Source organism: Neolamprologus brichardi, chromosome 17, assembly GCF_056152115.1.
Source record: "Neolamprologus brichardi isolate AB-2024 chromosome 17, ASM5615211v1, whole genome shotgun sequence".
Lineage (NCBI taxonomy): Eukaryota > Metazoa > Chordata > Actinopteri > Cichliformes > Cichlidae > Neolamprologus > Neolamprologus brichardi.
The window spans coordinates 17348753-17370688 of NC_142120.1; the positions used below are offsets into that span (position 1 = coordinate 17348753).

General features: G+C 39.9%; 1 protein-coding gene across 1 annotated transcript in view; it reads right to left on the reverse strand.

Annotated features, from left to right (window-relative positions):
- Positions 1-21936, reverse strand: part of nrip2 (nuclear receptor interacting protein 2) — a 45352-nt gene that overhangs the window by 18160 nt on the left and 5256 nt on the right. Inside the window, exon 2 of the mRNA XM_006780889.3 lies at positions 202-516. Within this exon, the coding sequence (XP_006780952.2) occupies positions 202-516 (315 nt within the window). The remainder of the gene's footprint in view (positions 1-201; positions 517-21936) is intronic.

A 21936-nucleotide genomic window follows, 5' to 3' on the forward strand; every position in this document is an offset into this window, starting at 1 on the left:
TACAGATGTGTTGACCAGGTTGGACTTATTTAATCACTGTGACTCAGTGGTGTCTGTAGTCCTGCAGAGCTTTTGATATGTTGTAAAGAGAAAGTAAATGAAGGCTTTGAGTGTGGTCTTTGTCTCCTCTTTTGTTTTCAGTTTGTTTCAGCAGAGCACCGAATGTGGGTGAGCGTAGACTGAGTACGCAGGGTTCAGTACCTTGCACTGAATGATGAGAGCAGTTAGGACAGGCGAGCTCTCCCCGCCCTCAGGCTTCTCAGCTGTCTGTCTGGCTCCGGCCTCGCTGCTGTCGTCCTCCTCATCCGACCGTAGACTCCTTTCGCTTTCCTCCAAAGACTCCCTCTCCTCTGTGGAGTCGTCAGCCGTGCTCTCGCTCCTCTCCTCGGTGTCAGCAGGTCCGTCCTTGGTGTCGGCCAGTGGGGAGCGAACCCTGGAGCTGAGGTCCCGGCCCTCACCTCTGAGTCGCATGATGTTTCCCTCCAGCAGGCGACGCTGCACAATGCTGTGAGGTTGCTAGAAAGAAATGCAGAGGACAGATAGGTCTTAGACAGGAGTTTTTCTCAGTACAGACTTTTTGAAAATTGCACATAGTGTGTAGTGTGCATATAGGGAGAAAGAAAAACACCCTGTAACTCTACAAATAAATTAGTCAGACCACTGTGTACTGAGCGTTAGTGCAAACAGCTAGTATATAATGTATGTAGTTTAAAATATATGTGTTAGGAAAAAATAGGCCTGCTTCCTGCTTAGGCAAGAAGAAAAGAACAAGATGAGCCAGAGATGTACAGCTGCTGATGTGTGAATTAGTATATATATGAGGTGTTGTTCAGATCAGAAACTGAAACACGACTTCTTGTGATGCCTCCAGAAAAGAGCCAAGAAAGAGATCACTTGTGTATATGAAACAGGCTGCTTTTTAATATTTTGCATTGCAAATGAGTAATTTATGCTCATGAATCACTTTTGCCCACTGATAGTTCATCCAAATATTTCACATGCATGTTTGCATACTGATGGTTCACACTCTGGAACCTTTGTTAAAACAGAGCTCAGATTTCATAACCACAACCCAAAAAATCCCACAATGTACATCAGAATGCAGCATGCAAAAACAGTTTCATTTCTGGTTAATCAGTGCAATCAGTGTCAATATCAAAACTAAATGAAAGTTATACTGTTGATATCTGACTTATTTTAACTTCCTTGAGAAGTGCACGCAGCTAATATCTACGTCATCTACAAGCATCACCGTTTACAGCTGACTGTCCTCATACTTCATAGTTACAATGCAGAGGGACACATGCTGAAAACAGCTCACCTCTATCTTTAAGCTTTAAATATATGAGTTATAAAATAATCCAACTCTCATGGTTTGGCCCACGTGGATATAACATGAAGGGGTTTTGTTCCCAGTAGATGAGTCACAGGAATAATTTTTAAGTCCGGTATTATCAGACTTTACCTGTGGACTTTTATTGATCCACTATTTCTTTTGTTATGAATGTTGATTAAAAGCAGCACCGCATTAAAAACAGTCATGGAAATAACTGCATGACCTCAAGAACACTTCCAGAAATCACTGTGCCATCCACAAAAAGGTTAACCCTCAGAGGCTTAAGAACTCAACCCTAACCCAAATTTTAAAAAGGAAAACAGACTTCATTTGGAAAATGAAGTCCTTTTGAATCTGGAGCTGTTAAAATGATTGTTTTCTTTGTGTCTGAGAGAACAGTTTAATAAAAATAAAAATGACATATTCTGTTTACCTAGAGTTATGGTTGTGGTTAGGGTTGAGTTCTTAGACGTTTGAGAGTTAAAGCCTAAAGAAGAAGCTACAGGCCATTTTAGAGTCACCTTCCATCCTCATCCTCCTCCTCACATGGGAGAATAAAACTTTATCTTCAGTGAAAAAGTGAAACACTATCCCAACTGGCTGAGATGAAGGTCGTATTATTAAGACATGAAAGGCAATTCAAGGAGGATGCTAATGCTTTCGAGTCATCACTGTCTGCAGACATAAAAGGCTTAATGCAAGAGCCTTTTATTTGATACACAAACCCAGTGGCCTTTTTTTTCATCTGATAAACACTAAGTAATCTTAATAAAAGAAAATGTTCTGAAAAAGTTCCTCATGTTTGAAACTGCATTTTAATCAGCATTTTAAAACACAGCCTCCACAGATGGATATTGAAAAGCCTGATTTCTGTTGCTTTAGAAACACAACATGTGGCTGTTTTTTTCTGGATCACATGAGGAGAAAATTCTATTTAAGCTGCCTGTTACTCCATAATCACATTGTTCTTCCAGCAGTACAGAGCCTGGGTACAGACTTCCAGAAAGTACGCTTTTAAAAGAGCAGGTCACTTAACACCAGCAGAGTCACTGCATTAATAAAACACAAAGGATTCGAAGGAACACTAAAATCAGCAGGATATTAAGAGATGTTCCAATAATGTTCTAATCACAAGTAATGAAAAAACAACAGCAACAATAAAAACAAACCTCTGGCCAGGCTGTAATAGAATAATTTGTTAATAATTTGGGTTTCATAGAAATGTTGCTAATGAAATGATGAGGAATAAGAGGAAAATGCACAGACTTGTTGCTTTTACTGTATGTGGACTGTTTTTGCTGCTCGGCTAGGGGAAAAAAAACAAAAAAGATAATATTATGTGACCAAAATAAAAAGAATATTTGGCCTGCTAACATGCTATTAGCACATAACAGCTGGGACTGTTAGGGATTCAGTCACTGGTATCATAGGCATCCTGAAGCATTTGCAGTGGACATTTGGACCCGTGAAAAGTCATCAGATTGCCACTGAAACAGACTGACTGGATAACTGTCTCGCCAACCAGCAGTGGCATCTGTCGAGCCGTAAAGTCGCAGTTTGAGCATTCTGGGTAAATGCCAAGACCATAAAGCACATTGCCAGCTGTCTCTCTGCTGTTATCAAAAGCATTGTAATACTCTGTCAAACAACCTGGGACCTCTACAACCTGTCACACACACCATCTTGCATCTTTTATCTTGTACCTCATTCTTAATGCGGTTAACAGACCTGCAGGCATTGAACCTTTATAGGAAGTGATGTTTGGCAACTTCAGTCACTCCTGCACAGGCGATTCATCTTGTGGGATGCGGTGTAATTTCTTAGCTCACATGTCCTGACAAATTAAGCAATTTTTTAAAAATCTACAAGAAGGTTCGCAACAAATGCACATAAACACTGGTTATGCTCAAGGACAGAAAGGCCAGATTAGACTTTGCCAGAAAGCACTTAAAAGAGCCAGTGCAGCTCTGAAAAACATTCTTTGAAAACCTGAAACCAAGATTAACTTGTACCAGAATATTAGAGAGAGAAAAATGCGGCAGCTCATGATCTGTAGCCTACAACATAATCTGTCAAACGCGGTGGAGCCAAAGTTACGACATCGCTGTCAGTGGAACCGACTCACGAGTGTTTAATAATGATGTGACTGCCGATACTCTCGGCTCAGATTCAGCCAAATGCTGCAAAACTGCAAAAGCAACCCAAGAGTTTCTCACGGCAAAGAAATGGGATATTCGTCAATGGCTAAGTCGGTCACCTGATCTCAGCCCAGCAGAGCAGCTTTTCAGCCACTGAAGACAAAACTGAAGGCAGAGACACCCACAAACAAGCAGCAGCTGAACGTGGCTGAAACAAAGGCCCGGCAGAGCATCTCAAGGGAGGAGACACGGCATTTGGTGAAGTCCAGTCATTGAATCCAAGTATTTAAAAAAACGATCCTTATATTTAGAAAGCATATATGTTAGTTTGTCCAGTTATCTTGAAGTCTCTGAAGATAGGGACTAGAAATGAAAAATGTATGTAATGCAAAACTTTGGCTAAATCCTGCAAATTAAAATTATTTGTTTGATTTAATGTCCTCTCTAGTGTTGTATAGAACAAAAATTACAAAAGAAAAAAAAAACAATGTCGTTGCCAAAAACGTAACTTCAAAATAACGTGACTACAAGTGGCAGATTAGGTTAACACAGCACATTGACTTCTCAAGTTCTCCGCTGCTCTTTAACAAAAATCCTCAGATTTAGTCGGTAACATCTAAATGACTGCGAAGTCAACATTAACAACTTTGTGTTCTACCAGTGAGAATTTATATAATCAGCCTCCTTTCTCTTGTGATCAATCAACGGCACGATCTATAAAACTCATCAACGTCTACATAAGTGATCCAATAACAGCCATCAAACAATGAGTCACTGACACGTTTTCCTCTGTTGCAAGTCATGTGTAGTCCACCTCCCAGATCCTTGGCAAGGAAAAACCCTGATAAGATGATAATATGTGATCATCCAACGGCTGGGGCTGTCAGAGATTCACTTGTTGGTATCGAAGGTATTCTGAAGCATTTAAAGTGAACATTTTCACCTGTGATTGTCTTTGAAACAAATCGACTGGATAATTGAACAAAATGGACAAACGATCACCTAAACAATAAGCCATTCTTCTGTCTGGGACCGAACCCAGATTAAAGTTTAAATTTCAAACGAGGAGCTGGAGACTAAATTGAAATGAACTATACAGTTCAAGAAAATAAACAAGAACTGGATGTATGATTTGTTTTGGAACATCTACGAGCGATCAGCAACAAAAGCTGACCTTGTTTCTGTGAAGAAACGCCATCCAGCCGCTGCGATTGTCTCCGTTTCACTCCTGTTATGACACAGGAGTTATGACGCTGCTATTCGCTTGCCTGTTTATTTTCCACATTACTGGGTATTATTTGATGTTCTGCTCTGATGAACATGCACACACCATCTCTGTTGTTAAAGTATTCCTGAGCATATAAATGAAGACAAGGATGATTTTCTGGATTGCAAAGCAAGAAGAGGACAGATGAAAACACGACAACTAAAAACAAAGAAGAGGAGGCTTTGGGGCCCCGGAGAGGCGGCTGTCTAACCTTAACACAGCAGTAATAATGTCGTCTCATGTCTGGACATGTCTGTGGTCTCACTCTGTTTGATCTGCCATCACGTTTGAGTGGCACTTCAGTCCATCGCCTCTGCGGACCATCCAGGAGTCTGTTTGCCTGCCTGTCAGTTCTAAGAGCTCAGCGAGCATCTGCACATACTTTAAATAAAACAAGTTTTCTGTGTTTTGTTGTGTCCATAGATTGGTCTCAGCCTGCTGGGCTTCACTGCCGAGCTGCAAAAACAGCACACTTCAAACTAGTAATCACTACTCGTGTCACCGAGTTCAATCTAGCCCATTCATTCCTCGCTGAGCTCCAGCTGTGGCTGAGCAGCTCCTCTTTAAATGTCTCCTCCTTGTTGTTCCCCCCTTTCATTTCCTCTCATCTCCCTTTTCTCTTTTTTTTCTCTTTTCTCTCATCTTTCCTTCCCTTATCTCTCCCATCCTTTCCTTCCTTTCTGTTCCCTCCCTCGTCTTACTGTTGTCCTTTTCTCTCTTTACAACATCATGTTTCTTTTTATCCTTTTGCTTACATGTAATCATATCTTATACAGCATATTCCTTTCATTTTCCATTATCTTTCCATTTATCCCACTCTCTCTCCTCATCCCAGCTCCTGTTTTCTTCCATTACCTTTTTGACTATTTGCTTTCAATTTTCTTTTCTTCCCTAACCTCTTCTCTTTCCTCTTTCATTTTCATTAGAAATGAAACTCTTCTGTGGGCATCTAACTCTGGGCATGACATAATCTCCCCACTCTTCTTTATGTCTCATAAAACAGGGTTATTCACATTGGACTTGCTCTGTAATTGTTTTTTGTTCTCCAATGCTAACTTTGGTTTTCTCTTTCTGTGTTTGTTGTTCCATAAATCATTAATTGTGGCAATTATACTCTTTGACAAATATGACACACGTAGTTTGTTAAATGGATAGAAATGGCATGTGGAGGATAACAAAAATTGTATTTTAATTAAATTTATTATTAAGTCTGGTGGCATACCAGAATATTTTTATTCAGCACACAAAGAAAAAGACTTAAATGACAGTCTGAGTTTGATTAAAGGTTCATTTGTTGAGATCTTCGGCGCTCTCTTCGGACTGACTCACAGAAACACTGAACACAATCTAATTTTAGCGATTAGCTTCTCCATATGTCCTTTGATGGTTGATGTCTGTTGACCCTCTGACTGCTCTGGGGTCAGCTGGTTTAAGTAAATCACATTTTGCAGCAGGATGCTACCAGCAATCTGCATTTGCTGTTTTACAGTTTAGGGTAAATGCTACATTTTACATTGTAGGACACACTTTCTACCACTCTAAAGTTTTGACACACTGTCTCATTGAATGATTTTTCTTTATGACTATTTAAATTGTAGATTTTCCCTAAAGAAATCAAAACTATGAATGAACACATATGGAATTATTTAGCAAACAAAAAAGTGTGAAATAACTAAAAACATGTTTTATAATTTAGATTCTTTAAAATAGCCACCGTTTGCTTTGATTACTGCTTTGCACACTCTTGGCTTTCTCTCAATGAGCTTCGTGAGGTCGTCACCTGAAATGGTTTTCCACCAGTCTTAAAGGAGTTCCCAGAGATGCTGAGCACTTGTTGGCCCTTTTGCCTTCACTCTGTGGTTCACCTCACCCCAAATCATCCCGATTGAGTTTAGGTCAGGTGACTGTGGAGGCCAGGCCATCTGGCGCAGCACTCCATCACTCTCTTTCTTGGTCAAATAGCCCTTACACAGCCTAGTGGTGTGTTCAGGGTCATTGTCCTGTTGAAAAATAAATGTTGGTCTAACTAAACGCGAACCGGATGGGATGGCATGTCGCTGCAGGATGCTGTGGTAGCCGTGCTGGTTCAGTGTGCCTTCAGTTTCGAATAAATCCATGCTTCACGGTGGGAACCATGCATGTAGAGACCATCTGTTCACCTTTTCTGTGATGCACAAAGACAGGGCGGTTGTTGTATTTCAAATTTGGACTCATCAGACCAAAGCACAGACTTCAGCTGGTCTAATGTTCATTCCTTGTGTTTCTTGGCCCAAACAAATTTCTTCTGCTTGTTGCTCTTTCTTAGTAGTGGTTTCTTAGCAGCTGTGTGACCATAAAGGCCTGATTTTTGCAGTCTCCACTGAACAGTTGATGCAGAGATGTGTCTTCTGCTGGAACTCTGTGTGCCATTTATCTGGGCTCTGATCTGAGGTGCTGTTAAGTTGTGATTTCTGAGGCTGGTGACTCAGATAGATTTTACCTCAGCAGCAGAGGTGACTCTTGGAGTTCCTTCTTCCTTCTTTCCTTGTGTGAGCCAGTTTCATCGTAGCGCCTGATGGTTTTCACAACTGCACTTGGGTTAAAGCTTTACTACAGCAGTGGTTAGTTAGCAGTGCATTCAAAGCAAGTTCAACACATCAGGGATATATTTTTCTTATCTGGCTTCACCAATCAGGCTCACCAAAGAAGTGCTTATCAACTCAATAAATTAACCCAGACTTTCCTAATCCACAGGTGTTTACAGCAAAGAGGTGACACTGGCAGCATCTTCCCAATCACAAGCACAGACAGGTCTGCTGCCAGCAAAGCACTGGAATTTACAAAATCAAGATAAAAGTATAATATTAATATTAGAAAAATATGAGGAGGTTAAGCAGGTAATACAAACTAAAAGCAACACAGCTGCTGCAGACAAAAAGAAGTGTGAGTGTGTGCGATAAAGCGCTGTACGAATGTGTGTGAGCTTTGAACGCTTTAGTGAGTAAGACTAAAAAAACAAGAACAAAAGCCAGCAGTAAAACACTTCTATCATGAAGATTCAGGAGAATCAAACAGATAAGTACATATCCCATTAAATAAATGTTTAGTTGTAGCCTGTATATCCCATAATTACAAACGGGAGCTGCTAATTGAGTTGCAATGGCTTTATTTGGCCAAATATCGACTAAAAATACTGACTTATTACAATTAGTTCCTGGATTTCCGTTTACATTTGCCAAACATCAAGGGCAGCATCATCCAATGGATCATCATCCCAAAATAAAGTAACACTAATACCTTTTTTAACATTTCTATCTTAAGGGCACGTTGTGTCAGACTTTGAGCAGCTCATGAAGTATACACTGTGTATTGCTGTGCTGTGCTATGTCTTCAAAAAAATGCTACGTGAGCCAAATTTCCTCCGTTGTGCTCTCAGCATGCTTCTCATCTCGATCCACCGATTGCTTGTTAACAGACTGCGAGTATGTGAATTGGCATGTTTCTGGATTTAATGTCATCTAATCCAATGAAGACAGCAGGCTTCAGTATCCTATAAAGAGTCGGTCCATCATACACGATGCAGCCTGCTGCTCTGCCTCGTGTGACAGCGAGTGTTTTTCATTGCTGGAACAGCTGAAGTGAAGTCTGTTTGTTTTGTGAAGGGAGATTTTGGACGTGTTTGTGAACATTTTCTTAACTGTAAAATGTGAAATAGATATTGTGGCAACCGTAGGAAGTTTTTACTGTTTATTCTATCTTCCGATCATAATTAAAAGGCATTCATTGGCATTGTTCTTACTTGGTTAGAAATTAGCCGTGAGGCAGATGCTTCATGAATCCTTCATCCATATAACTGTTTAAAAGCCATAATTAATCCCATGAGGATAATAAGTTTAAAATATCAGTCATAGATAAAAGAAACAGTACAGCTACAGTTGTGCTCAGAAATTTCAAACATGAATGTTGTGGCAGTCTTTTTAATGTGGAATGATTGCACAGCATACATCTTTAATAACTTAAAAAAAACAAGAGTTAGGTACGTTTCAATTTATATTGGATTTTCTCTAAACCATACAGGGTCAAAAGTATGCATACAGGCTTAAATATATACGTGAAAGCCTTCTGCCACTTGGCTACGCCTAGAAATTCTGTCGGTAAAAGTTATGAATTGAATTGGTGACAAAGGGCAGCCCTGGCGGAGTCCATCACCCACCGGGAACAAGTCCAGCTTATTGCCAGCTATGCAGACTAAGCCACTGATGAGTGGTTGTAACTTCTGACCACAGATTTATGAAAAACACAAAGAGTCATAAAACACTTTCCTTTCGGGTTGTTAATGATCCTACTCAGTCACTTGAGGTTTGCATTTAAACCTCCCATCATCTCAGCCAATATTAAAGGTTTATAATGTTGTACTTTTCTGTCTTATTGTCTAGAAACAAGATTTTTTTGTTTTTCACATGCAGTCAGAGGAATAACCAGGAGGAGTGTTTTTGCAGCGTGGGCACAATTCAAGCCAAAACTGGTCAACTGTCCCGCAGGCATCATGTTCCTTTGTGCTCATTCATACGTGGCCTGTTGCTGATTTTGCTGATGTGGGTCCTGCGGTGACCCCTGAACACTAACCGGTCCAAACCGGTCTCCCTCCAGTAGGTCAGAAAGACAACTGTTCATGTTTGACTTTAGACCTCAACTCTCTGTTTTTCTCAGTTTCTCTTCCTTTGAGTTTCTCCCTCTGTGAGTCAGATTAGAGGCTGAATGCCATGTGGACTAATTATCTCTGCAAACAGGCTCGCCTCGCCCTCATCCAGCCAGTCACGTGACCTCACTAATGCCCTCTCCCTCACTCTGATGGACGTCTCCAGCTGCTGACTTCCTGTCGCAGCGACCGGGAGGCTCCAGTAGCTTCACATCTGCTGCCCACCCACCCGCCTCTACGCTTTCTCCTGTATTACACTACTCTCCTTCTCTTCATTAAGTCCAATAAACCTCAGTGGAGTCGCAGAAAAACCTCAGTGACTGAATGAAGTACAGATGTGGTGACTAATGGCACTGCTGAGGGTCTATTTGATGATTTGATCTCATTTAGGAAGACTCAATTGATCCACTGATTAGGATTAATGATTTAAACTGAGCTTTTCACAAAATGGACTTTTTAGAATTGTGGTTATTTGCTTTCTTGTAGAGTATTTCTGACTCATTTCCAGACCTGTGTCAGATATTTTATTGACCAAAAGTTGTTGTATTTCTTTGCCAGCTTTCTTTGCTCCCAGATTTTCCTTCTGCCCTCCGGCAGCTTGTTTCAGAAAAAAAAATTATTTATACCCTCCCACTCCGACTGGCTGCAGGTGTGGCAGTTAATGGCTGCAGCTGGAGACGTCAAACCGTGTCCAATGCTGAGTGAAGAGCCGAAGAACATGCTGCTGCACAGCAGAGACTCCAAGCAGGATGGTTCAGGATGCTAATTTTGTGTCTAAGCTCACAGAATAAAAGCTTGAGTGAAGTGTGTGCTGAGGCTGAGCGCCACAGGCTAATAACACAGGGAAAATAACGAATTCAGCTACTCCTGATGCGAATTTTCCACTGTGAAACAGCTGGTAACAGTGTAGGTTTAATCCCAGCTTAATTGCTTTGTCACTGTAGCAAAAGCAAACAAAAGAAATTCATGTCTGTTTTTTTTAACAGAACAACAATGATTAACTGACAGCGTGTTTGGCTGTGAGCACACAGCAGTTGCCTTTCAGAGTTTGGACGTGCTTTTTAGTTTTCTATCTTTATTTATGTGTTAGTATATTGTGTAGGCATTTCTTGGCTGGTTTCTTTTAAAATATAGTTTCTGTTAGTGTCTATAGATCATTTATATCTGATTCTTTGTATTTTGATTAATGTTACTGCAGCCTCCACTAGTATTCTTGTACACATTTGCTGTGTAGGTCTGCTGTCTGTGCTGAGCTACTTCCTGTTTTACTTGCTTGTCTCCCTTGTATATTGTCTTGCTTTACTTACTGTATGTCATTTACCTTAATTATGTTCAGCTGTGTTTAGGTTCCCTCCTGTTTCCGCTTCCCTCATTATCTCATGTGTATTTATAGTTTGCCTGGTTTCCTGCCTCATTAACTCTTACTATATTCCACGTGGTTTCTCCAGTGTCTTTTGATTTTTTGGAGATTATATGCCACAATAAAGGCTTGTTTCTTTTGTTTTAAACTGCTAGCTTGTCTCTGCAGTCTGCATTTATCCCCAGTCTTCCTGCACTTTATGACACATTCAGGTAGCACCATGCACAACGTTCATTTAAGAACCATAACATGACATGTTGATGAACTAATGTTCAAATAACAGTTATTCAGCTGTACAACAATTGCTGTCCTGCTTTGTCTGTCGTCTTCACATGAAAGCTAAAGTACATACAGTGGCTTCAGAAAGTATTCAGACTCCTCTTCACTCTTTTTAAACTGTAGTTTTTATGTTTTTAGTAAAAGATTCTTGAAATTCTGTCATCATGGGAACTAATGAGAAAAAAAGAAGAATTTAAAAACGATGTAGCTAAATCGCAGTCAAAAGTTGTATACCTTTGAAAAAGTGATTTGATACCGAAATCCTAAAAAATTTGATACTGAAAAAGTAAAAAATGTTTTTTTAAAAACCCAAATGAATTATTTTGACCACATTTTTTTTATGTCAATCTTTTTTCTTTTTTTTTACAGTTTCAGTTTGGGGCTGTTGTTCATTCCTAGAAAACAACCAACTGAACATACAGCACTGGGCTCTGGGTGCCATGTTTAACTCTTTTGGGCATTATATAGGCATAAATAACCAGTGAATTAACTAGTCATAAAGTTTTTTTCTTCCAGTTGTAAAGATCACAAACACCAAAACAAAAGTTGGATCAGGAGGTCTCGTTTCTCACACTGTGCCAACATCTCTGTCCCTTTCTCTTGCTTCCTCTGCTCTGCTGTGTGGGTTGTTGTGTCGTTTTTGTTTTTGTCTGGTATTTTTAGCCCCTTGTCTTCCTCTATGGCATCGAGGGAGCAGCGGAGGGAGTGTTACCGCCCATCCAAAGCTCTGGATGACACAGAGAGAAGTGTTCACGCTAACCCCTCTCCAGCCCACCTAATTGTCCTGGAGCTAATAATAAAGTGCTAACCGATGTAGCAGGCAAACTCTCTAGAGATCCGGGAGATCTGTGACCCTGTCATTGTTGCTCTGAAGTGCTGCTTCACCCTCTGGGGAATACAAACAATTCAGTTCACGGAGTGGATATGAATGAAAATTAAAAGCTGATGGAGGATGAGGTGTGCACATCCCTACCCTGATGTTTTCCTGTCTTTAAAGGCACAGTTTACTCGGTGCCATTTTATACATCAAGATTGTTTTGGAGTCAGCTGCCCAGTTTTGGAGATACTTAGAGATAATAAAATAGAACCACTTGCCATTTGCCTGGCATAAACTCAGAGTACATCTCACTTTCCCAAAAATCAGTTGCTCAAGTAAAATCCACAAATCAAATGTATTTCTTCTAAACTACATTTGACATCAAAGAATGCCTCCATCTCCCAATAATGAGACACATTCTTGTGACAGCAGGACGGAATGCAAACTTTCATGGCATCCCTTCTTAGCTGCTCAGCTTGCAGGCTTTCAGCTTCAACGCCAGGGTTTTAATCAAATAGACAAATGCTGTTTGTTCACTTGAGATGTTCTGCCAGTTCTTTACTGCAGCTGCCTTCAGCTGCTACATGTTTGTGGGTCTCTCTGCCCTCAGTTTTGTTTTCAGTAACTGAAAAGCTGCTGTTGGATTAAGATAAGTTGACGCACTTGGCCACTGAAGAACTCTTGGGTTGCTTTTGCGCTGTGCTTTGGGTGATTATCTATTTGCACTGTGAACCACCATCTGATCAGTTTTCTAATATTTGGCTGAGTCTGAGCAGAGATCTTGCTTCGTCTATCAGTAATCACATCATCAAAAAACAATAATGACACAGTTCCACTGGTAGCCATATATGCCCATGCCGTAATACTGTTTCTACCATGTTTGACAGATGATGTGATATACTTTGGATCATGAGCTGTTTCACTTGTTTTCTGGTATAAGTTAATCTTGGTCTCATGTGTCCAAAGAATGTTTTTAAGACCTGTGCAGGCTCTTTAGATGTTTTCTGGCAAAGTCTAATTTGGCCTTCTTGTTCTTAAGTGTAAACATGGGTTTGCACCTTGCTGTAAACATCCGTATTTACATTCATGAAGACATCTCTTGTAAACTGTGGCAATGCTACACCTTCCTATTCGGGAGTTTTTGTGACTTGGTTAGATGTTGTAAAATTGTTTTATTAACCATGGAAATAATACCATGGTTAGTGCATTCATTCTTTTTTAATAATGTACCAGATTGCTGATTTGTCCACTCCATTGTGGTGGAGTACAGAGGCAAAACTACAGAAACTGTAATTTACAGACCTAACTGTATTAGATTAGATTAGATTAGATAAAACTTTATTAATCCCTCGGGTGGGTTCCTCTGGGAAATTTGTTAATTTGAAATTTGTTGTTGTTTGTATGTCCATATGACTGTTTTACTGTAGCAGTAGTCGGATCTGATGCACCTGACAAATACAACCACGGTATCTATATAACAGAGAAAACTAAATTTTGCACTAAAGCAAAAATATTTTTAAACAACAGTAGCTAAAAAGTAAGGGACAGAGGGCACTACAGGCAAAAGTAAAGATATTTTTATTTTCAGGTTGAACTGTACCTTTAAATAGATGATCGGGGTTTATTGGTTTAAATTGGACACAATGCTTAGTTTTATTTAAAGTAAAGCTCACTTTTTTCACCCTCTATAGGCTCCTTCTGTGCCACCGTTTTACATCCAAGTCCAGTTCTGTAGCTTTTGATCATCCTCAGATGTACCTGGAGACTCCAGATCTCTTGATTAGACAGGCCTACAAACACACACACACACTCGGGCTTCTGACTCACTCGTCTGTAAGAGATCAAGCTAAGCTGCAGGGTGAGGAATGAGCAAACTGTGCAGCAAAAGTAACACCACTAGGAGATTTCATTTCAAAGCTTAAGTAGTGCAATACTTTAGGAGAAAAGTTTTTTCAAAACTGTGAAATTTGTTCAAAATAGCTGATTCTATCATTTTTATGTACACAACAATCAGGTGTTTTGCATTCAATAAGATGCCACACAAATTATTTGTGCCACTCCAAAAATTTCTGTCCACTATAAAGGAGAACATCACAGCCTGATACCTGCAGGTCTGACAGCAGCGGGTGTATCACTCCTGTTTTCTACCTGGAGACAGCAGTCGCCTCATTGTTCTGACACACGACACAAATCTATCCACAACACTACACACTAACTACACAAGACAACACATTAACTACAAACTCCAAACACGCTAAACGTCACAAATCTCTCACATCTCAAAACTCGCTCTCTATCTTTTTCTGCTCTCTCTCTCGCCGTCACTCCAAAAACTTCCCCCTCTTCCTAAACAACCAAATGTCATGTCGCCATATCATTTTTTGATTGGTTGACATGGTGCATTTTTCCACCAACACGAAAGGGCAGTTTTTTGTTTTTTTTGTTTTTTATTTCTTGGTCATAAGCAGAGAGTGCTTGCTAGCTCTGTCCTTAGACGGTAAACGGGATGAAACTATTGAGGAAAAACACTGTGTATATTGTTTATCATGACTCTGGTTTTTGTGTGGCCTATCAACACAATTTAAAAACTGACATATATATCACCTTGTTGCTTTGTAATCTTAAAGTGGTCATGTGATTGGCTTACCACGACTACTTTATTCTTCCTCAGTCAAACTGCAGCACTCATGCGATTGTTTTGCCCCTTAGCTCCAGGTGTTGTGCCAAAAAGTGATCATCGGGCAGAAAGTGATTGCCGTCCGCGGGAGCGCGCGCAGCTGCTTAAAGTTGTAGCGCCCAGATTACTTACAGCTACTTCCATGCAACTGATATAAAACGCAGTAAGCTGAAGACAGCTTCAACCGTCTGTTTATTGAAAAATAGTAACGCGACCACACCGCATTTTCTTGTTAGTAACGGTAACGGCGTTGTAACGATAAAAATAGTAATTAGTTAGATTACTCGTTACTGAAAAAAGTAACGCCGTTAGTAACACCGTTACTTGTAACGCCGTTATTCCCATCACTGCTACTGACAGATACAAATATTTAACATTTCACATATTGTGGACAAAGTAATGGTGAGTATATTTATAATAACTGAATGAACTCTGCTGATAAGGACCACTGCCCATTAATATAAATATCTATCACTTAATGACATGGTGGCAAATCCGTGAATTTAAGCATGCAGACATGACCAAGACGACCTGTTGAAGTTCAAACAGGGCATCAGAATGTGGACAAAGATGATTTTGAACATTTCGTGGTTGTGATTAAATGCTGGGATTACACGTCACAGCCTTTCTGAGTATCATTACTGGCCATGTCCATCCCTTTATGTCCACGGTGGCATCCTCTGACAGCTGCTTCCAGCAGCATCACACACCATGTCAAGCTCAAATCATCTCAAACTGAATTTTGGAACATGACAGTGAGCTCACTGTACTCAAATGAACTCCATAATCACTCGATCACATTCCAATAGAGCCCCATTGGTATGTGGTGGAACAGGAGATTCATCTCACGCATGTTTCTTGCACCTTGTTCAACTTCTAATCCTAACCTAAAGCTGTGTGTATGTGTGATTTTTGGCTTTTGAAAATTGTTCTTCTAAAACAAAAATCATCCTTCTGTCTAACTCGCATTAAAATATTTACAAATCTTATTTCCCATTGTCCAAACTACACTGGGTGTGGTTTATGCTTATGGGTTACCCCTGATTTTTAGGACTAGACTTAGACCTGGTGCTAATCCCATGATGGTTTAGACCTCACAGAGTCTTCTACAATTGTCATGTCTCTCAGGCTGGAGCAGCTTTGGTGAGCATGTGTTGAGTGTGTACAGTGGAAAGCATCGCGGTTACACAGTGGTTACACAATAACTCGCTCTATGCTGAGCTCAGGTGTTGATGTTTCCAGCCCAACACAAACACTCATCCTCTCCTGTTTACTCTTCTTACATTTTCATATGCCTGCTCAGAGGTTTGTATTGTGTTGCATAAAACGGCCCCACTAAACTGCGCCTCCTCCCTGACTCCACCTCCAGCTGTCTCTTTCCTTCCCCTCCGTCGCTCTTGTGTTCGAGAGGTGGATTTTGCCCTTTTCAAGCTCAATGCTCCCCTGACTTCACAGCCAAACATGGCTGGAGTGATGCTGCTGCTGCTGCTGCTGCTGCTGCTGCTGCTGCTGCTGCTGCTGCTGCTGCTGCTGCTGAAAGTGAAATGACCTCAGGCAAAAGAGCAGCAAAACAAATTCACTCTTACATAACGGGCTCTGCTGTGCTGCTGAATTACTCACTGCACAGGACAGGCCAGCAAGTTCAAATTAACTGGAAGGAGACAATGCTACAGCAAAAAATAAATAAATAAAAGCGAGCTTGTGAACATTTTTTATTGATTTTAAGTAAGAGGATTGTGTAGCATCATATTTTTTCATTATCATAATTAACCTTCAAATGGCCAAGTTATGACCTCAAGACTAAATAGCTTGTGCAACAACCTTGAAGTAACTGTTTTCTGTATGTATCAGTCTCTCACATTGTTATGGGGGAGTTTTGGTCCACAGTTCTTTACAGTTTTTTGCATTCATGGGCTCATTGCAACACTTCAATTCTTTCGTTTTTCAGCCTTTCTGTTCCATATTGGCTGCTGTGTTTGACATCATTGTCCTGTTGCATGACCCACTTTCAGCCAAGCTTTAGCTGTCTCTAAACATCCTACTCCAGTAAACTTTGATAGAGCAGTTTATGGTGCACAGGTGCTGTGGCTGCAGAACAAGCCCAAATCATCACCCCTCTACCCCCGTGCTACACTCTTTGTATGTTGTGTTTCTGCTGAAATGGAGATGTACATTATGGCCAAATGTCTGATCATCTGTTCAAAGTCTTTCGGTTTGTTCAGATGTATTTTTGCAAACATAACCCATGCTACCATGTTTTTTTCCTTGAAACCTTTCCAAACAATTCATACTACATCAGTCTATTTCTAATTGTACTGTGAATGTGAACTCGTGAATTTGAACATTTAACATGCTGAGGCCTGTAAAGTCTGAAATGTAGCTCTTGGGTTTTTTGCAGTTTCTCTGGCCATTGCAATGTTTGACCTTCAAGTGGATTTGTGGGTCAGACCATGAAACTGTGCACTTGTTGGCTAAAGACTTGTGATTGACAACTCCTTAGCCATCGAGCATGTTTCCTACCAGAATTTTAGATTTCCAAAGATTTAAAATCGAATGACTGAGCCCATAAACTCTTCAAGAAAGTGTTTACAGAGGCCAAATCATAACGTTGTTTTCCCACAGAAGTGTAAAGGACCAAAAAGTCTGGGATGAAATAATGACACAAACCCGACCCATTTTATAATCCCGTACTGCTAAAGTTCCGATGTTATAAATTTCCTATTTGTTAAAGTCGCAGCTGTTCTGTTTTTTGCTATATGCACACGCAAACTCACCACTCAGCCTGAAATTTCATGAGGCTAAAACTTTCTCCTCATAGTCAAAAGCTTATTAGAGGTCTACACGGGTTATATCTTTAACCAACGTTTCGGAGCTCAGAGTTTCAGACACAGGGTGAAAGGACATCCTGGAGCAAAGTACAGTATAAATATCTGTGTGTTTTAAGACAGAGTTATTCAAACAGACCCCACAAAAAAGAAAATTATGGATCTGTAAAGGGGCATCAATCAGATGCCTCCTAAATCTTCCCTTTAAACTTTGTAAACGCAGTTGTGCAGCTGTTTATTTTCACCCTATAGACCACAGCTCACTGTGTTTTATCATGTAGGATTTATGCATCATCTGTCTGGTAATACTCACAAATCACCAGGAAATGCAACAGTTTCTGTCAGATAATGCAGCACAGACTCAATGCTGATTGTGTTGTGTCCGAGCCGGGAAAAGCCCTGCAGATGTTGCGATACTTATAATCGTAAAAAAAGAAGAAGAAGAAGAAGAAAAAGAAAGAAAAGCTTCCTACTATTAATTTGTCAAACTACATGTAACTTTTCTTTTCTTTTCTGTTTTGTTTTACTGGAGTTAGACTCTTGGTGTAGCAAAAATAATGATAAGTTGTGTGAAATATGTGTGTACATTTTTAAAATTATGTAATCTGTTGGTATACTTTCATGATATTTCTGTATCTTAAGTGTTTCTGCAAAAAATACTTTTTAAATTACACCAGGATGCTTAGATTTAGCTTGAAACAGAAGCATGGACGATGAAAACCACCCTGCTTATGATGACGTCATTGTAATTTGCTGTTAAGTGTTAGAAAGCTAACAGTTCATCTTAATCGACATTTACATCTACATTAGCTTCCATCACACATCCCGTAAATATGCTGTAATGTGAGGTGACCTAAGTGGCTGCAGCTTCAAATTCATCCCACAGATATGAGATTGGTATCCACCCACTCGTCTAATGATAAGACACAAAACAACGAGCAGGAATATCCTGAAATTTCATCTCATGAGTAGCTTAAGCATTGCATAATATAGCAGAACCAAGAAAAGCAGGAGGATACGACCAGTCTGGCTCTGTCCAAAGTTTTAAAAAAGGACCCCTGAAGGTCAAAAACAAATGTCTAAGAGTCAAAATAGCTTTACAGCTCTCAGTGTAGGGAACAGAAGAGGCAACAAGACAAGACAATACAGTAGCAAAACGTACTGCATAGTTATTGTTATATTTATATGTGAAATAGGGCTGCCACGATTAGTCGACAAGTCACGATTACGTCGACTATCAAAATCGTCGACGACTGATTGAATAGTCGACGCCTCGTTTGAAGCTTTGTAAGATCCCAAAAGACACAGGAATAAGTAGTAGGATTTAAGAGTGTAATAACGGACTGAAACAGAAGATGGCAGCAGTGCATGTACAAGGATGCCAGCTGCCGTTAAACCCCGAAGAAGAAGAAGTAGCTCCGTCCCAGAATTCGTAGCGCGGCCCTGCTCAGTTTCCAACAATGGCAGCAGCTAGTTAGTTTTAATATTACTCTTATTATTCTTTCTGGGTCACAAAATAAACGTTTAACATATTTTTAGGCAAGAATGTAACTGTGTAAACCTCAAATATCTGCTCAGTTTATCAAGACACCACATATTTTCAAAAGCGCTCCAACGTTTTCGGAGACATCTGTTACCCACTAGCTCGATAGCTAGGGGCAAGGCTCACTAGAGCCGCGAGAACACCGGACTCCCGGCAAATCATTTTCAAACCCACCGCTGTCTTTCGATACTCAGGTTAAACATATATAAGTCACTTAGATAACTTAAAAATGTTATTGTTTGGCTTTTTTTCAGTATTTTATTTGTTCCTGAGTAAATCAGTTTGGCTGAGATTAAAGTTATAGTTTTTACACAGCTGAATAAACGTCAAGCCGACAACTGATTATCAGAAGTGTGAGATGTCCCGTTATATTTTAGATAGCAAGGATTTTATTAAACTTCACCAAAACAATCTGCAAATTCCATTAAAATTTAATAAACTATCATCTTGTCTTTATTTTTAGTTAGCACATACCTTAAACACTTAAAGCTGTAAGCTAATGATAGTTATATAAGAGCAGATGCATGCTGGTGCAATAAGCTATACACTGTACGTCCAATGGATGCATGATCTGATTAGTCAACTAATGGACCCTGTGCACGAGAAAATGCTAACTTCCTGGTTTGAGACCGGATGTGGGGTTGTACATTTCCGGTAGCTTTACTTTGCGGTCAATCGCTACTGCGAAGATATACTCCAAAATTGATGTCCAAAACTCGAAAACGGAACGATCGCGTTAAGTTACAAAGAGCAGAAGGTGGGAACACTCACCACTGTTGTGTCATAAAAATCTAATGATCAATTTTGACGTTTAAAGAGTTTAGATCGATCGGTTGTTTACATCACTAAACACAAGCAGAACTGCAGCAGAAGACACATCGTCCACATTCAGAAGCACATCTCTGTATAGTGACTGGTCTTATGATTTAAACAGGCAAATGTTCAGCATTCAAACTACAGGTGAACAATAGTCAAACCAGGTGTTTTCCCCGTTATGTCGATATCAGCTAGTCAAGTACACACCTACACAGCATGTTAACAAACCGTGAAAAAAAGCCACACAAAAAATTAATGATTGCTGGTAACGGTTTCTATACATTAGTATTTACGAAGGGTATGTTGTGACTTACCTTCAAAATTACAGCGGTCCCTCGCTATAACGCGGTTCACCTTTCACCTCGCTGTTTCGCAGATTTTTAGTGCAAGTTTGCATGCTTATTTACGTCCTGCGTCCTGATCGCTGCAGACGATCTCCTCCGTCTCTCCTGTACAGTACAGAATCGCTGCATCTATCGCTAGCAGTGTGACTCTGAAGTGCAGTGCTGTATGTCCACGATGTACACGAAACGTTTTGCACCGTCAAAAAATAAAATTGGCTACTTGATTTCACATATTGCTGGTTATTTTTAGAACATAACACCCGCGATAAACGACGGACAGCTGAGAAATATAACGTTTGAATCCATTTTCTCTTTTCCCCTGAGGCGTGGGGGGAAAATATCGACAAGTCGATGAACATCATTTACAGATATATTGGGTAAATGCCCGAGACATCTATAGAAATGTGAATCGCCGCTTTATTTATTTATTTGCTTAACTTGTTTTGGACCGTAAACAGGGCGCGAATAGGATACCGGAAACAAACGTCCCCACAGGAGTTTCCGCACCGGAAGTAGCATATGCTAACGTGCACATAGTCCATCGCAAAAATAATCGTTGACTAGTCGACTATCAAAATAATCGTTTGTGGCAGCCCTAATGTGAAATGTGAAGATGTTGGAATAAGTTATGAAATAAATAATAGATTGTTAACTGGTTACTATATATACAGTAAGTACATGAAAACTTGACAGTGTATAGACAAGTACGTTTCTATAACGATGTACAACAAAATCAAAACAGTGTATGCGGCGCAAAAAGCTAAATAAATAAAAGACAGCTAAGCTGTGGAATCTTGTTTCAATTTCAAACTTCCTTTTCTTGATGTAGCGCTGTGGGCTTTATGTTAAGAAATAGCTCCCATATAAAATCTCAGACAAAATAACTGTTTTTCAGATTTCAGTAATTTCAAGGATTTCTATCAATCTTCTGACCTAAAAATGTTAATAAAAGCATTTCCACACTGTCATAATATTAATTTAAACAACAGGAACATGGTTAGGGCTATACAGGTAATAGCTGTTTTCATATTTCTCTGGGAATTCACTTGTTAGTTTACAAAATGTCCAAAAAAGGTGACACCTTCAAATAATACAAAATAAAAAAATAATTGTGAAAATGAGTAGAAACAGGATTTTTTCATAAATGTTCTGGTATTATCAAAACTATTCTCACTTCATGTTTAAGTCTAATTGAAAAATTAATCTTTTTTTTTATTAGAATTTTCCAGAGAAGGAACAATAAATATGTTGTATATAAAGTCTGGAAAAGGGAAAAGGCAGACAGCTTTGCAGACAAACAAGCAGATCTGACAGCTGAACCCACATGACCTCATCTTTTTGTCCTCAGAAACACATCATGCCTTCCTTTTAATTTATTTATAGTGCGTTCATTCGGAGCCTGAGTGAGTACACGGCCGACTGCGGGGAGGATGTACAGGCACGGTGGAGGACTGCTGGCAATTTCAGCTCCCTCCTCAGTTTTCCTGGAGCTACTCTCACATCAGAAATCACTTAGATGTCATGCTAATTGCAGCGTGGTCCCCCCTGGCCATGTCTGTGCTACAGATTGCATTTCGGATAAGTGTTGAGATGAGCTTGGTTCTGTCTTTAAGGAGAAGATAATTGGTATTGTGATAAGAGTGTTTTCAGGCCCCTGCAGATGTGGAATCACAGGCTGCAAATGGATAACTTGCTCATTAAATTCTAATAGTGTTTTATAGAGTTTTTGTTTTTCTGATTTTATCTTTTATAATGTTCAGATGCATGCTTGTAATGGACTCTTTTCAGCTGCCAAAGAGGCTCTGGAACAGTGAGCCTAGAAGCTCAGTGAAGCACAGCGAGGCTTTGACCTGAAT